General features: G+C 39.3%; 2 protein-coding genes across 5 annotated transcripts in view; one reads left to right on the forward strand and one right to left on the reverse strand.

The window, feature by feature from the left end:
• Nucleotides 1-4,802: 4,802 nt before the first annotated feature.
• Nucleotides 4,803-6,867, reverse strand: LOC132495915 (uncharacterized). 2 transcript variants are annotated; one of them, XM_060107953.1, is made up of 3 exons: nt 6,717-6,867; nt 6,287-6,507; nt 4,803-6,012 (listed from the first exon to the last, which is right to left on the reverse strand). In XM_060107953.1, the coding sequence occupies exons 2-3, from the start codon at nt 6,377-6,379 to the stop codon at nt 5,449-5,451; spliced, it is 657 nt and encodes a 218-aa protein (XP_059963936.1). In that variant the 5' UTR covers nt 6,380-6,507; nt 6,717-6,867; the 3' UTR covers nt 4,803-5,448. The 2 variants fall into 2 exon arrangements, with proteins under 2 accessions (XP_059963936.1, XP_059963937.1); XM_060107954.1 differs by having other exon boundaries at nt 6,640-6,867.
• An 84-nt stretch (nt 6,868-6,951) lies between these two features.
• KMT2E (lysine methyltransferase 2E (inactive)) overlaps nt 6,952-16,129 on the forward strand; it is an 89,041-nt gene continuing 79,863 nt past the window's right edge. For all 3 annotated transcript variants that reach the window (XM_060107942.1, XM_060107944.1, XM_060107943.1), the window contains exon 1: nt 6,952-7,309. The gene's annotated coding sequence lies outside the window, so the exon portion shown is untranslated. The remainder of the gene's footprint in view (nt 7,310-16,129) is intronic.

The raw sequence follows: 16,129 nt of genomic DNA on the forward strand, positions 1-16,129 counted from the left end.
GAAAAAAAAAGACGTATTTCCTGATGTAGCAAGAAAATTATAAGTTCTGCCTTTTGCTATATAGGTATAAACACAGGTTGCCTGTGCTACATGGATTCTCAGCATAAAAGTTAAAACATCAAGACCTGAGTTAACGTTTTAGCAATATCTGGGTGCCAAACCTACTGTGAGACTTAGGCCAGTCATTTGCCTCTTTGAGACTACTTCCTCAAAATAAAAGAGGAAAAAAAAAAAAGAATAAATGGCTTGAGCTTCATTGGCAAAAGGACTCTAGATTTAAGAAAACTAATGAAATCATCTGGTTTTAATCCAGCTTCTTTTCCTGTCTCATCTCTCAATGTACTTCATGCAAGACTAGTCAAACGGGTTTCTTATACTCAGAACATGTTTTTTCTATTCCTGTTCTATGCCTTTGCACATAAAGCCATGCTGACGGCAAATACACTGTGTTTCACTGTCCCCACCCCATCCATTATTGAAATCCACAAACATTTTGCCTCCTAGTTCAAAAATTCGATTTCTTCTACGAAGCACATTACCTGTTAACTGGGGTTCCTGGCTGAATGCTTACAGTAAATACCTACGTGGCTTAATCCCAAACTAGGTTATAAATTAATAGAGTAGAATTAGTAACAGGTACAAATATTTAAGTGAAGAGAACCAGGTGGCAGAAACCAGATTAGAGGGCTAACACCACTGGCAAAATAGGTGTTAAATGGGGCAGGGGAAACAAACCCAAAGTTTTGTAACATGATGGTATGGAATCAACCAGAGCATTTTGCATCCATTTATATATCCAACTGAGTTGCTATTATTAACAAAAACACATGCTATCGCGAAATTTTCAGGCACTTAGCATCAAAGCATATTACGTTATGTGTACAACAAAACTGAGTGCCTATTACATGCCAGGAACTTTGCACTTTAGCTACAAAGATGAGACACTGTCTACCAATATCTCATAAACTAACAGAAAAGAGGAACATGAACGTGACAGTGTGATAGATACAGAATTAACAAAGAAAAGGGAATGTCTCATTTTCTGGAGATAAAAAGAGCAGCTATGTAGACTTGGGTCATTTTAACTTTAGTGGTGGCCCATGAGGCTCATAAGCAGGAGGCAGATGAACAAGCCTGCATATCATAGGGTGTGTTCTAGCTTGATCCTCAAATGTGATGAACTAGCTGAGTGTTTTAAGCAAAAAAAATTGTTTGGAAAGATGTTTGATTATATAAGTTAACCTAGAAGGGGAGAACAAAAAAATAATAAAATAAAAAAAGGGAAACAAAAGGAGAAGTTTAAAAGAAAAAATAGCTCAGTTTTGAATTTGTTTAGTTTGAAGTACCTAAGGGACAGGTAAGATATTTAGTAGTTCCAATTGAGTTCAGAGATGATAAATTCTGGAGTCATCAATAGGTAAAGGTGTGGGAATTGATTAATTGGTGAAAAAGTGGCTGGGGTCACAACACTGGGAAATAGCAACAATTAAGAAGCAGAGGAAAGCAACTAATGAAAACAGGCAGGACAGGAGTAGCAACTAGCAAAGGGTATTAGCATATAAACCATGGTATTTTAAAAAGTTATATTCTAAGGAATCAACTGCTATAGGTTATATAAGACCACCCACACCTGGAGCATATAAGAATACAAGACTTTCACAAAATGTTATATAGATGCAAATAATTGCATATAATCTTTTCTTATTCCGTAAGATAAAACTTACTTAAAAGGCTGTTTGTGGAGAAAGGGAACTAGTTAACTTTTAGACATTTAAAGTCTATAGCTGGCCAAGTGAACCCTTGACCTCTGATGTTATGGGCAGAATATCTCCTCTCAGCCATCTAATTTTTCAAAGGATTTCTGTAAACTACTGAGTAGTTTATCTTGTCAACCTAACTGAAAAATGTTAACAGCTAAGAATTATGTTCCAGGTATCTTAAATATGGTAGGAATGCAAATTATTTGACTGAAATTAGAGCTGGAGTTCCAATCTGTCCCAGGAACAAAGAAACTGGAGAGGGAAAACCAGAATATAGTTTTAAGTCTAAGACGCAAATACTATTATACTTTGGGAGGGGTACCTTTAAATACTTATGAGAATAAAAAATATTAAAGTGACACCAAAAAAAAATATTAAAGTGATATAATCTCTAGGAATAAATCACTACATAATTTAACTTGCTTTCAGTTGTATGAAATACCATTTACCCTGGGTCCATAACCAACTTATTAGGACCAGCACCATATAAAAGATAGTTGTTTACGGAAGGTATATTCTGTACCTCAAAAAGACAATGTTGACCATGGCCTGTTCTGTTTTGTGGCGTGCATACAATAAAGGAGAAACAAAAAAAAACCCAAATCCACTTTTCTTTTGTAAGAAATACAAGTGCAAGATAAGCATTGAAGTATGCAGAGTTTATGGCAATCATAAGCACTGAAGGACAAAATGGCATAAAATACTTTTCTTGGACCACTCCAGAGAATGGTGAAATCTGTAAGTTTTTGCTACCTCCTATCTGCTTCATCTAGGCAGAAGCAGAATAGTATTAGTTTTTCTAGTTTGCAGGTGAAATCCCGTACTTACAGATGTTTCAAACTTTAAGTAAACGTAAACAGTCAACAGGGAAGAGACTATGGACCTGATCTTTTTGGATAGAAGAGGGCAGGTAATTTTCAAAATGGTTTTTAGATACTTAGGAACAAACTTATTACCTCTCCTCAAGAAAAATAATCAAATTGACTCAAGGTATCCACACCCTGGAAAGTTCTTTTGACCACCATTTGCAAATATGCATTTTAGGTTTAGTGTTAACACCTTGCCCAGGAAGAACGAGCGATGGCATTTTATTTTTTTCAGGAAGTTAAACTAAGCAGGCTGTAATGCTGTTTAACCATAACATTTTAAGGTATATTTAATGGTTTCGACTCAAACCGTTCTCAGATATAAACCTTTTCATTCTACATTTAAAGGCCATTAAAGTCAGGGGTGGGGTGAGGCAGAGGCAAGTTTTATATAAAAACAAAATCCAGTGAAAGTCCCATGTAATTCTGAATATTTTTTTTTACTTTGAATTGTTTCAGCAAGTATGTCAAAAGATAAATAGACAATGACTATTCAAAAATCCCCCCCAAAACTTTAAGAGCAGACAAAAGGGTTATCAGTGTTTATGCCAAAAGCCCAAATTTGACTTACTGCAGAGCTTCAGTTTACATACAATTTTAATAAGCCCTATTACTGGAATGCCAACCTTATAATACATAAAACACATGTAGCTACTAGTGGCTGGCACGGTGACACATAAATGACAAGAGGAAAAGTAACAAAAATACAGGGGCACAACTTATTGGATCCTCTAGTATCACAGCAAGCAGTACTACATAACTTGATAAACCCCCAATACATCAAGGAACTGTAAACCCAAATAACAACCGGTGTTTGTACGCTGTTGAAGTTTGCAGGTTAAAATGTCTGGTAGATGTGAGAAATACGGATGTGGAACACTACGGAGGCCAGTGGTCTTCCCACCCTTTCGCGGGGCAGCACTATGGCTGTGTCCCATCAGCTGCCTCCCCCCATCTCACATGTGAAAGGGGAGGAAACCCTGCCGCGGAGTCTCATCAATCCTCTTCTACCTCTTTTCAAAACTCTGGTGATCAAAAGACGGGTTTTTGTTGTTGTTGTTGTTGTTGATTTTACAGTTTGGAATAAAGTACCAAGCATAAATATTTTTATGAGTTCAGGAAGCCTGTGGCCCCTGGTAAACCTAAACACTGCATCTGCGGCTCTGAGATGAAAATTTGGGTGATTCATTAGAGAACAGGCACAAAGGAAGTTGTCTAGGGAGAACATATTAATACAATGCAAGAAGACAGACAAAGACAAGAAGTAACTGCAAGTAGTATTTTAAATGCCACAGGGAAGTAAAGAAAAATTAGAGCTCAAGAGGTTCGTGGGTTTGGCAATTACGAACAATGAGGACCCAAGCTACTTAAAAGTACAAAACAAAACAAGGATTTGTTTCCATTAGCTTGCAGTGCGGCCTCTTTTCCTTATTAAGGCACAGTGAACTTAGAATCTTCTGAAAATTGCCTTTAAATCTACTGACTTCATATTTAGTTCCTCTTTTCTAAGCCGTAAGAAAATTGCTGTAAGGGTAAGGGAGTCGTTACTTACATGTAATAGACCCCTGAAATTATTCAAGAATTCTTATATAGGTAAAATGCCCAATTTGTATTCATAGAACACACAAAAAAGTTTTGAACTTTAAAATCTTTGTAGTACTTAAAATAAATACTAAAAATTCAATGTTGTTTTCAAACTACCAAGTCTACAGCTAAGACTAAAGGAAACAGCGCAACCTTGACTCCAGGTTAACTCATCTTTTCAGGTCCAACAAGCATTTCCTCCAAGCATCAAATACAGGTGTTCAGTCAAAAAGCAAGTCAGGTGTTAGGTGGAAAAGTCTTTGTTGAATAACTCGCAGCTCTCACTCAACACCACCCAAGGAGAGAAGCCCTTTTAAATCTTCTCTGGTTCAGTTAATGGCTACTAGTTTGGCCAAGTGGGAAAAGACAAAAACAAAATTAATCTTTCTTACTGAATCTGCCAATATTGACCATAAGAACTTCTGAGCTGCTGGAGATCTTTATCTACCAAGGTTCCAAATACTAAAATTAAAATTCATACTTATACAAAAGTGATTTATAGAGGTACGCTTTAATATTTCATACTGGTGCAGGAATCTTAATAGTATTTACCGAAAGTGATTATAATTTCATCTTTTATTTTTAAAAACCACAGTAAGAGGGCGACAGAAAAACAGAAGACTAAGAGTATTGAAAACAGCCTCACAACTTCATGTACAACACTGGCAACTTTTATTCTGTATTCCTAATCACGTCTAAATTAAAAAAAATCCACTGATAAGATTTCACATTCTTGTAGAACATACAGATACGGAGGAAACGGGAAGAAAGTAAATACAGACGGAAAAAAACAAGTTTAAAGAGGGCCCCTCAAACTTCAGATGATACACTCCTTGGTTTCTTCCTTTAGGTAACTATAAGTGTTCCTGGGTACTATCGCGCCTTTCACACTCGTTTCCAAACTTACGGAATATTTTGCCATTCGGATCTGAGAAACTTTACGTTTTCTCAGAAAATAATCGATACTCCTCGGCGCTGTGGCCCAGGAACTAGACTCTCCTGTTTACTCAGTCCAGTGGCCCTTCGGGACTCACGGTTGATTCCGACTCCCCCGTTAGGGACCAGCCACCTTAAGTAAATACACCTCGCAAGGAGAAAGGCAGGTAAGAAAAGAGGACGCCAAACCTTCCCCTCCACCAACAGCCGTCACACCCCCTAAGGAATGTCCCTCCGGGGGCTTTTCCCAGAGAGCCGCCGCTGTTATAAGCAGTCTGGGGGAGGAGAAGCGCCCTCAACAGTCAACTCTTCCTCTTCAGGCGGCCGACGCCGACCGCACCACAGTCTCCTCCGCCCCAGCCCTTTCCCCTCCCCCGCCCCAACCTGGGTCTGAGCCAAGCCCCACAGGAATGCAGCCCGGTCACATGCGCTGCGGCGGCGGTGGACGTGCCTCTCCCCCCGCGCCCCAAGGAGACCCAGCGCCATCTTGCCCTGACGCAGTTACTAAAATTATGGGAAAATTTGTGTCTCCTCGTCCACGCCAGCACCCCGAAGTTTCGCAGAGGCCGAGCCGGGGCCCTCACCTCGCGCAGGGACAGGAGAAAATAGTCAAGGAAAAGCCTTGAGATTCCCTTCGCCACCGCTTGGGTTCCATACCGGCCGCGGCAGCAATGATCACCATCGTCACTGCTCTCTCTCTGCAACAGCCTCCCCCGACGGCTCTGGCCCCACCCGCTGCTGCAGCATGAGGTCACCGCTAGCCAATCACGACACGCCCGACGGAACACCTCGGGCACTGATTGGCTGCACGGACCGCCTCTGCCTCTCCCGACTCTGCTTACCAAGCGCTCCGGGAGGCTGTGGAGCTAGAAGACGGAAACCGCCATTACGGGGAAAGACCCCGAAAACAGGAGCCGCAATCACCGTGTCATTTTACTGGGGAAACCCTTTATTCTTTGGCTTGCCCCTTTGTTCTTCGAGATAACCGTCTCTCTGACCCTCCCTCGTTTAATCACCGCCGCATAAAGGAATTCCCGCTCCCCTCCCCGCACATTGTCCCACCGGCGGGGAAATCCTTCCCCGGGGCCAAAGTAGGAGGCACAGACGGCAACTGCACCGACGGCAACGGCAGCTTTTTACCCCGATACACGGTGGCAGGGAGGCGGCGCTGACGGTGGCTGTATTTTTCCTGCTGCTTCTCCCCCCGACCTCTTCCGTTTCTCGCTCCTCCATCGAGACGACGCTGGACTCGCCAGCTCCGCTTTTATCCGGTGCTCGGAGCCTGCGCACTGGAACCGCCTCAGCCCCTAGTGGGCGTCGAGTGACACCCCAACCGAGTTCATCCCGCGCTGGAGGCTAGACTGAGGAGGGGGAGGGAGAAGGGCAGACCAGGGCTGAGGTGGTTTGGGGAGTGGGAGAAAGTGCATAGGGGGGGTCTTTCCAGGGCCTCCAGTCATTATCCTTCCACCCAGCATTGGCGCGCCCAAGCTCACCGATATCCAGACTTGAGGGCTACTCAGGGAAAGGGGGTAAAGAACCAATCCCATCAAATTCCGAAACTTTCCCAAACCTTCGGTGAATTGTTGAATGCATCTGTTGTGAAATAGACGGAGATTCTGTCCACCGCTCTGCCTCCAGTTGGCTGTCTTCTAGCCGCGATGGAGAGGGAACGGCGGGCGGCAGCCCACAAGCAAAATGGCGGCGGACAGCTTCGTCCCCTCCCCCTCTGCCCCTGCGGAGCGGGGCGGGCGGGCCCCGTGCACTTGCCGCCGCCGCCGCCGCCGCCGCCGCCGCCGCCGCGGCCGCCGCCGCCGTCAGCCGCCATTTTCCCAGAGCGAGAGGCAGTGACACTGAGCGGGCGCAGGGGGCCGAGTCCGAGACGTTACCTGAGTTCGGGAGCGGCAACAGAGGGGGTATAGACACTGTTGAGCAGCCTCGCCGTCGCCTCTGCGTTCCTGTTGACTTTCTCGGTGCCCCCTCCCCTACTCTTTGGTTGCTGGTGGAGAGGCTGCGCGCTGCTGTTTGGGGAGGGGGTGTGTGGAGCCGGGTCCTGAGTCCGCAGTGGCTGCTGTCGGGGGGTCGTCCGACCGCGGAGGTGTGGACAGACTCCTTGGGGGTCGAGCAAATAACGGGGTTCGGGTGTCTGGTGTGTGAACATCACAGGTCAGTGCTTGTCGTCTCCTTGGGAGTTCATGGGGTTTGCGGGGTGGAGGGACGTGTGTTTCCAGGGGTAGGGGGCTTTCGCTTCTTTATCCTTCCGGCGGGGGGGGTGTCGACGTTGGCTCTCAGGTGTCTTGGCGGGGGCAAGACGTTGGTTGTTTGAATCGAATTTATCCTTTCTCTTCTCTGTCCCTAGAAAGGGAGCATTATGGCGGGTTTTAGGGTTGGGGAAGGGGAAACTGGCAGTTAAACCCCCTTGAGAGTGGGAGTTAGGGAGGGGGCGCGCTCCTCGCTGGCAGCGGGTTAGGGCCGCTCGGGGGAGGAGGGAGGCTTGTGACTGGGTTTGTGTCGAAGTGGTCCCAGGAGCTGCCAGCTCTCCCTGTCCTCTACCGCATCTCGTTCAGGTGCTGGGAACCCGTCTAGGCCCCATTTTCTGCTGCTGCTTCCATTTCTCGCCTGGCAGCCTGTGGTTTAATTTTCTCGTAAATACGAAGGGGGTGGAAAGAACGCCCTGGGTATCTCCCTTTGTGGGAGAACGAGACAGCTCTTCATTCTCCCCAGGAGAGGGTAAAACCGCCCCTGAGGTGGTCACCCCAGTACCCAGCCTTCTCAGTCTCCTCCCCCCCTCCTCTCGCATTATCGCCGTCCTTTACTGTAGCGGAGGCTTAGAAGCCACAATATGGCACATTTCAGGGAAGCTGATTTTGACCAAGGGATTGGCACAAACACTGTGGCAGCCGACACAGAAGAGAAACAAACGGTTCACTGTGCTAAACGGGGGAGGGGGAGAGAGAAAACAATCCGGAGGGCTCTCTTCCACCGGCCTTAGCTCCGTAGAGATCCGTTCTTGCTAGACTCTATGTCTTAAGAACGATGCAGTTTCAAGGCAAAGGAAAATCGCTAGAGTTAGCTATAGAGTAAACCCCGTTTTGCCTGTTTCCCCCCTTTTTAGAGATGTGAATAACGTAAGGTGTTTGGAGTTCTGGAGACCTTGGAGAGAATTAAGTGAGGTGCATTCAACTCTGGGGTGGAGCCATCAATACCTAATTGGAAAACAGTCCATTTTTTCCTTTAATCTCCGAGATGGGCAGTAAAAAGTGAAATTTCCCTCTTTTGTCCTTTACAGATTCTAAAAATGGCGGCCCCAGGCTGATGTTGTGGTAATCTAATCAGCTCGGGTCCTCCACACCCCTTGCAGTGCGTTTGTCTGCAGCATATTACAGGCTTATTATGTTTACATGAAAAGGCTGGGCTTTTTTTCTTCCCCAAACCGTTTACAGAGATGTGTTGATTTTACTGCAAATTACAGTGCTGTGTCTTAGTTGATTAATTTTATGGGTTTTTCCTGAGAGGCAAATAAAATGACACCACTTTTGAAAAAATAAACACACTCAGGTGTTTTTAATAGAAATTTCAGTAGTGAGGCCAGGTGCTCTTACATATTAAAAAATTATTTAGGGGCAAATAATAGTTTTTGGTTGGTTTAATCCAAAGCGTCTTTTATTCAATAAGCCAAAGTAAATTAAAATGTTTAGTAAGTGTGTAAGTACAACCTATTTTGTGTGATTAGGCATTTAAGTCTAGAGTGGAACGTTTCCCATCCAACTTTTGACCAATTTTGTGAATTTTGGTTTTTGTAATCTTTCAAATTTTTAGGGAGCTGTACAAACAAGCCTAAACCTGTTACTCCACTGGGTGTGGAGATGCTTGTTCTTCTCACTATTATATTTGGCATCCATTTTTCCCATATATTTAAGCATTCCTTAGGAATTTTGTAAGTTGAGTGTGTATTTGATAAAGTGGAGCTCCATGCTTTGCTGCCTTACAATTGTCTTACAGCATTCTGTTATAATTATGTAAGTAAAAAAGTAAGGCTCTAGCTCTTGATATTTTTCCTTCCCAAGCATGCCCATTTATTTACCCATTATGGGATGTGGAATTTAGTCTGTTTTAATAGACTTTAAATAAAAGCCATATCATAACAGGGTTTTGAATCCATTTTATGCTATTTTCAAAATCTTACAGATTGGGGCAGAAAATTAAATGACGTCATTTAACTTTATTTTTTAAAGTGTGAATAATTAGAATTCATCTCTATAGTGGGAAGTTGATCTTTTTTGGCCTGAAGTAAGCAGTGAGGTAAGAGTGGGCTATTAATGGCGTTTAATGACCATTCTGATTGTGGAGCAACTGGAAGATGAGTGCCTTTCAATCCAGTAGTACTTAAGGTTGGAGAGGATACACCCTTTCAGGATTCTCTCATTTCATTGTAAATTCTGCTCTAAAATACTTACAGTGGAATAAGAGGTTTATGAAGTTCATATATGAATTAGACTGATGAAAAATTTCTAATTTACAAAATAATAGTAGAAGTTACCTGCTTAGCGAGTTTTATCATGGAAGACTGAGCATACAACTTTACTTAGAATCTTTGACATATTTTATAAGATGAAGTGTTGGTGGGTGGTGGAAGAGTTTGTGTAGGGATTTGGGGTCAGTACTCATTTGTAATATGCTCTGACTGATCATATAATTCAGATCCTTAACTGCTGTGTAAAGATTGTACATTTATTTTATAGACTAAGTGGTTAAGATCTGTGGTTCAGAAGGTTGGTACTTTAAACTTACTATCTAATGTAGGTAATTAGTATACTCTTGGGAAAACTTGGTTTATATAGCCAGAGGAGGGAACACTGTTTTTACGCATGTTTTTGTTGATCTTGACCTTGATCACATCTAGACTTATAAGGCATTTGGATTTATTTGGCTTCAAACAAACAATATCAAGTTAGAAATGATAAGAAAAGCTGCCTTCACTGGTACGAGCTTTCTTCATACTGGCCTGTTTCATTGCTTTGTGGTTTCTTTTTGTTTGTATTGATATGTTTTTGGTTCCTATAAAGTGAGTCTGGCTTTTTATTTATTTTTTTGTATATTGCACTTTATAAATAACATGGTTGTAAATGTTTGCTTTTATTCATGTATACCCCAATTGACTATCTGTGTTTTGGATTGTCAAGGCAAATTTATTAAAAGGTGAGGCATAATTTTTGTTCCCAGAGAGTTTTGAAACATTTGGTGCCTTGGGGCAAAACTAGTCAAATGGTCTTTGTTCTTAGAATAGCTGAATTTAAGGGATTAGTTGTTTATCTGTTTAAGTGGATTTGTAGAAAATCATAATGTAATTGGAGAGCAAATTTTAGAGACCACATTTTGATCATGCTTCCCTTTTGTTGTCAGTATAAGTTACAGGATCCCTTCAATCTCAATTTAAGTTCAGAACCTTTACAGGACTTCTCATTTCTCTTCAACTCTTTAGGTCTCTGATAACTCTTCTACGATTTTCCCTCGTCTGTTTTCCTCACTGCTTCCAGCTGGAGAATTTTTACCATATATACCGCAGTAAGCTCTAGGATTTCTTGAATCTAAAAATGAGGAAGTGAGGCAAAAAGCCAATTAATAAGTTAGGAGAAACTCTTCCTCTCAATATATACTGTAGTGGTCTTAGTGAAATTAGAACTTATTAAATTGGTTTCTTATTTCTAAGAATAATATTGCCCATTTTTATGCATCAAACTCTTAAAGAAGGTTATGGTTTTATTTTTTAAAGTGTATTTTATAAATCTTAACAGCTCTTCTTTTCTGGAAGTTACTACTGGGACTTAAAATGTATACTACCATTGTGTGTTTAAAGTATTGTATAAAATCAACAGGACTTGGAAGAGCTATCAAAAAAACTGCTTAAGGAATATTAGTATGGAATCTTCTTAAGAGACATTATGTTTACTTTTTAAAAAATATTTTAATAATATATAATAGCTTCTATCTCCAAAGGATTCATTCTTAGCAGATAGTAGGTGCCCAATTTTTTGTTCAATTTAAAGCTTTTGTTAAGTGAACACATTTATACATCTCAGGTATTCAGGGTGATCAGGGACTGTTCCTTGTCATGTGTGAGAATAAATGTTAAATACATGTATTCTGTGAGATTTACTTTTTAATGTTGAATATAGAATTATTTTTATTTTGTGATAAAATTATTTTTTGTGTTGACTGGCAAAATAACAGGACAGGTACTATTTGAGATATTGCTGTGTAAATGTTATTCAGTTTGTAGGCTGGGTTTAAAATTGGAGTGGCTTACTATCTCTTTTTTACCGCCTCTTTTGTAATAGTGTTGGGAGTAGCCTCATTTTTTTCCTTAATATTGAACGAAAAAAATATTTTTGTATTACCTAAAAATTTATTTAATATGGAAGAGCAATATTTGTGGTTGAAAATTGTTTTTAGTGCAGTAAAATTTTGAAGTAGACAGTATTTAATGGTAACAGTCTTGCCATTGCAATTTAAGGATGAGTATTTTGTAAAGAGGTAGGAGTTGACCAAAAGAAATTGTTTTCTGTTATTGTGAGCACTTATGATGAGTGCCACAGTAAAAATCAAATGGTAGTGACTCAGGCTAGGTTAATTAGATCTTACTTGTACCTTTAAGAATATGAGAGGTTTTTATTAACCATTGGTAACCAGGATGCTTTTTACTTAAATCAGAATCAAGAAGATAGTTTTATATTTCACTTGATATGTATTTTTGCTTGATATCACTTCAGTTCTTGTGGATAGCTCATAAATCAAATTTTATTTTAAATTCCGTAGGAAAGCCATGTTTGTATTGTTAGGTAAATTTCACACCTTTGTTGAAAATCTCATTTGGTTATTTACCAAATCTATTTAAGCTTTTAGGGACGTTGGACATTTTCCATGCAACAGGTCAGTCACAGATTTCTTCTTTGGTGTGTTGCATTAAGATGCCATCAAAACAGACATTATGCTTTTTAATGAGTAAATAATTTATAATTTAATGAGTAAATAATTACTTGTCCATCATTTTAAATTAAAATACCTATTTTTGCATCTTAAAACTATCTCAAATGTGAAATTTGGGTTTAAGGAAGGACCTATATACAGGTCAACATGAGATACAGAATGATAAGTACAGCTTTCTTTATACAAGTGGAGGAGAGATAATTTTCTACTAACTCTTAGAAGATTGTGCAGTTTAGAGTTAATCCAAACGTATAAACATTCTTGGTCCTGAGGTTTATTATTGAGAAAGATAATATTGAGTAATCACACCTGTGTTATAACCGACACGGGTGCACCATTTAAGGTCTGAGCCTGTGGCAGAAGCTAAATAATATAACAGTGGGATTGAGTTAGTTTTGGTTTGTGGTATTTATAAGATAATTTCAAGTTCACATAATTATGTTATCTAACATTTTATCTGAGACCAGAAAATTAAAATTTTTTTTTAATCTTTGTTGAGTTTTATTTTCAAAAAGTACTTAAAACAATTTTTATTTAAAGACTTCAACAAAATTTACCATGATAAATTAATTTAAACTAAATAAGTTTAAACTTTAGAGCTATATGTTTTCCATTTTTCTCACTGTTTGGTGTAAGAATTAGGTAAAGCCTAGTGTCAATGGTTTTTGGCAAAAAGTGAGGAATGTGGTGGAAATTAACCATTATCACTTAAGATATTGTCCGGAAAGCACAGGTTTGTTTTTTCAAAAGTTTACATATCAGGAGACTATCTGTGAGAAAGATATGCCCTTCTAATACTTTTTCTTATATCACAGACTAATAATGAGATCATAGTTTCTATTTTTGATTTTACAGAGAGACCTCTTGCATTTCTCTTATCTTATTTTGTATGTCATTTAAAGAAAGACAAGTTTCAGGAATTTGAAAACCCATTTCATCTTTATAATCATGTGGCAAAAGATGATTAAACATTTTTAACATTAATTCATTTATTTGTTTTTGGTGCATTGGGTCGTCTTTGTTATGTGCGGGCTTTCTCTACTCTCCATTGCTGTGTGTGCACTTCTTATTGTGGTGGCTTCTCTTGTTGCGGAGCATGGGCTCTAGGCATATGTGGGCTCAGTAGTTGTGGCTTTTGGGTTCTAGAGCACAGGCTCAGTAGTTGGGGCGAATGGGCTTAGTTGCTACACAGCATGTGGGATCTTCCTGGACCAGGGATGGAAACTGTGTCCCCTGCATTGGCAGGCGGATTCTTAACCCTTGCCCCACCAGGGGAGTCCCAAGATGGGAAGATACTTTAATAGCCATAAATTGATGGCCCGGCAGTAGGGTCTGCGGTTGGTCTGATACATAGTAATTCTTCTTGAGAAAGTAAGATTGTTCCTTTTGGAATTATTTGCTTTTCTCTTTAAATGAAGCTGCATAATTGGTTGAATTTGACACAGCCTTATTACATGTTAGCATTAAACCCCTACCTATACACTGTTTTTGAGGCACAGACGAAAGATTAATTTGAGTAGCTGTTTCCCTTGCGCCATTTGTTTCTATTTCTCAAAAGCCTACTGTTTTAGGATTTGTTTGGGTGCAAGGAACAGAAATCAGCTCCAACTAGCTAAAGTAAAAGATTTGTTATAAGGCTGTAGGAAAATCTCACAGAACTTATTTGAAAAAGTACAGTTGGGCCTCACAGGAATTGGCAAGGTGTCAGAGAGCCATGGCTATTCTCCATCTTGATCCCTCTAATTAGCTGTGACTGGTTAAGGAGATGGTAGTGGGGTGAGTATTTAAGGTATGAGTGTGTGTGTGTGTTGGGGGGGGGTAGTTTCCTTGTATGGAGAGCAAAAGAAAAACACCTCTAATTCATCTGAAAATAATTGCCTTTTTTCCGCAGATACTCAGATATACCTTGGAGGGCCTCTAAAACTAAATAATATCAAATGATGATTCTATTTTTTAACTTAAAAATGCAAATATGGTATATATATATATATATATATATATAAATAGATATGAATGTTGACCAATGTTCCCCAAAAAAACAGGTTTCTTTGGGGGGTGTTAATTTTTTTATTTTGTAATAATTTCAAACTTCCAGACAAGTTACATGAGTGGTATAAACTTGCCTTGTATCCTTCATCCAGATCCCCTGATTTTTAACATTTTGTCACTATGTGCTGTTCTCTGTACGTATAAAAAAAAAATTCTGAACCGTTTGAGAGTATATTGCATACATCATGCCCTCTTAGAGCCCTTAATACTTAAGTATGCATTTCTTAAGAACAAGCATCTTTTCTTAGGTAACCGGAGTGGTTAAATTCAGGAAATTTAGCATGCGTGTAATACTTTTATCTAGACTATTGTCCATATTCCATTTTCATCAGTTGTCCCAATTATGCCCTTTATTAGTATTGTTTTCTGGTACAGTAGTTAATCCAGGATGGTAGATTGCATTTAGTTCTTAGGTCTCTTTAGTTTCCTGTAGTCTGAAAGAGAGTTCCTCAGTCTTTTGTGATAACATTGGTAGGCTAGATATTTATTCAGTTCCTCTCAATTTGGGTTTGTCTAAGTTTTCTTCATAATTAAATTCAGATTTTACATTTGGGGCTGGAACACTAGATAAGTAATATGTGTTTTTCTCTCATCTGGAGGCACTTGATGTTTGTTTGCCCACTACCAGTATGTTCGTTTTGATTGCTTGGTTAAGGTGTTGAGGAGTTTCTCTATTGTAGAGTTACTGTTTCTCATTGTGCCATTATTAAGTAATTTGTGGGGAGATATTTTGAAATTGTGTAAATATCCTGTTCCTCATGAGACTTTCCTCTCTTAGATTTAGTGTCTATTGATGATTCTTACCTGAATAAGTTTTCACTATGGTGACTGCACATTTACCAAGGTTTTTAGCAGTGGTTTGTTTCTGGGTAATTGGTATTGTGGGAGTTTCTTTTTCCATTTTGGTTTTTCTGTAATGCATATAGGTTGCTTTTGTAATCACAACAAATAAATGAATTTTAAGGAAGAAAAGTGTAGATAATTTAGATAGTATCGATAGTATTCCTGCACGGCTTTCCACACAAATGGGGATTTAAAATAGTTTCTTGAATCTAGCCTAATTTGAAATTCAGAACACAGAAATTAAGTACTTAGATTGTTAAAAAACATTTTTAAATGATGTAGTTCCAATTCCTCATTCAGTTTTTAGAATTATTGCTAAATGAGCCTTTAACAGTTGTTTAGGTTTATCATTTGTTACTAATGCTAGCAGTTTGATTTCTAACACAAGGCTAAAAATACATATTTTAATTATGGTGCTATTTCCCTTCTTCCATTAAAAAAATTCTTCCTTTAAGTAATTTTTTTAAAGTTAAAGTATTTTTTTCTGAAATCATTGAGACAGGTTCTTTTCTTCCATATACACAAGTCAATGCTACTTAAAAAGGGGTTGGTAAGATGGTAATACAGCAGAGCATCAAACATCTATAACCCTTAGGTCAAAGCAGTGTATGATTTTTGGAACCTTGTAATGAAAGAAATACTCATTGTAAAGAAGTTCAGAAGAACAAGAAAGGGACAAGAAACAAAACACATTTTTAGACTTTAGTTACATTGTGATGACACTTTTATCAATTTGGCATATTTCCTTTCATTGATAGCAAAATATTGGTAGTGAATTTGGATGATAATTTGAATGTTATACTGATTCAGGTCCTGGGTAACATATTGAATGAAAATTATTAATTTAATTTCTTGGGAAATTTTCAGAGGGACTGGTAGAAGAAAAGTGTTGTGAATGCTTATAGAGTGGAGATTTTATTCTATAAAACTTAAATTCCCTTCTGAGAAAATTAAGATGATCATATTTCAGAATAGTGAGGATTAACAAGATGATACAGTGGATTTGTAGCATTCTGTAGCTGCTTTGTTGACTTAAAACTCATTTGAATCAACTGTATCCAACTGTATCTTAAGAGAAGGAAAGTTCAATTTGTAGGATTACCAAAT

Source organism: Mesoplodon densirostris, chromosome 9 (genome assembly GCF_025265405.1).
Source record: "Mesoplodon densirostris isolate mMesDen1 chromosome 9, mMesDen1 primary haplotype, whole genome shotgun sequence".
NCBI classification, from domain to species: Eukaryota; Metazoa; Chordata; class Mammalia; order Artiodactyla; family Ziphiidae; genus Mesoplodon; species Mesoplodon densirostris.

Bases quoted from the DNA above. Each gene is read 5' to 3' on its own strand.
- LOC132495915 (XM_060107953.1), bottom strand. From the start codon at position 6,379: ATGGAGGAGCGAGAAACGGAAGAGGTCGGGGGGAGAAGCAGCAGGAAA. The intron at 6,013-6,286 runs GTAAAAAGCTGC...TCCGTCTTCTAG, and splicing joins CCCTGCCACCGTGTATCGGG to CTCCACAGCCTCCCGGAGCG.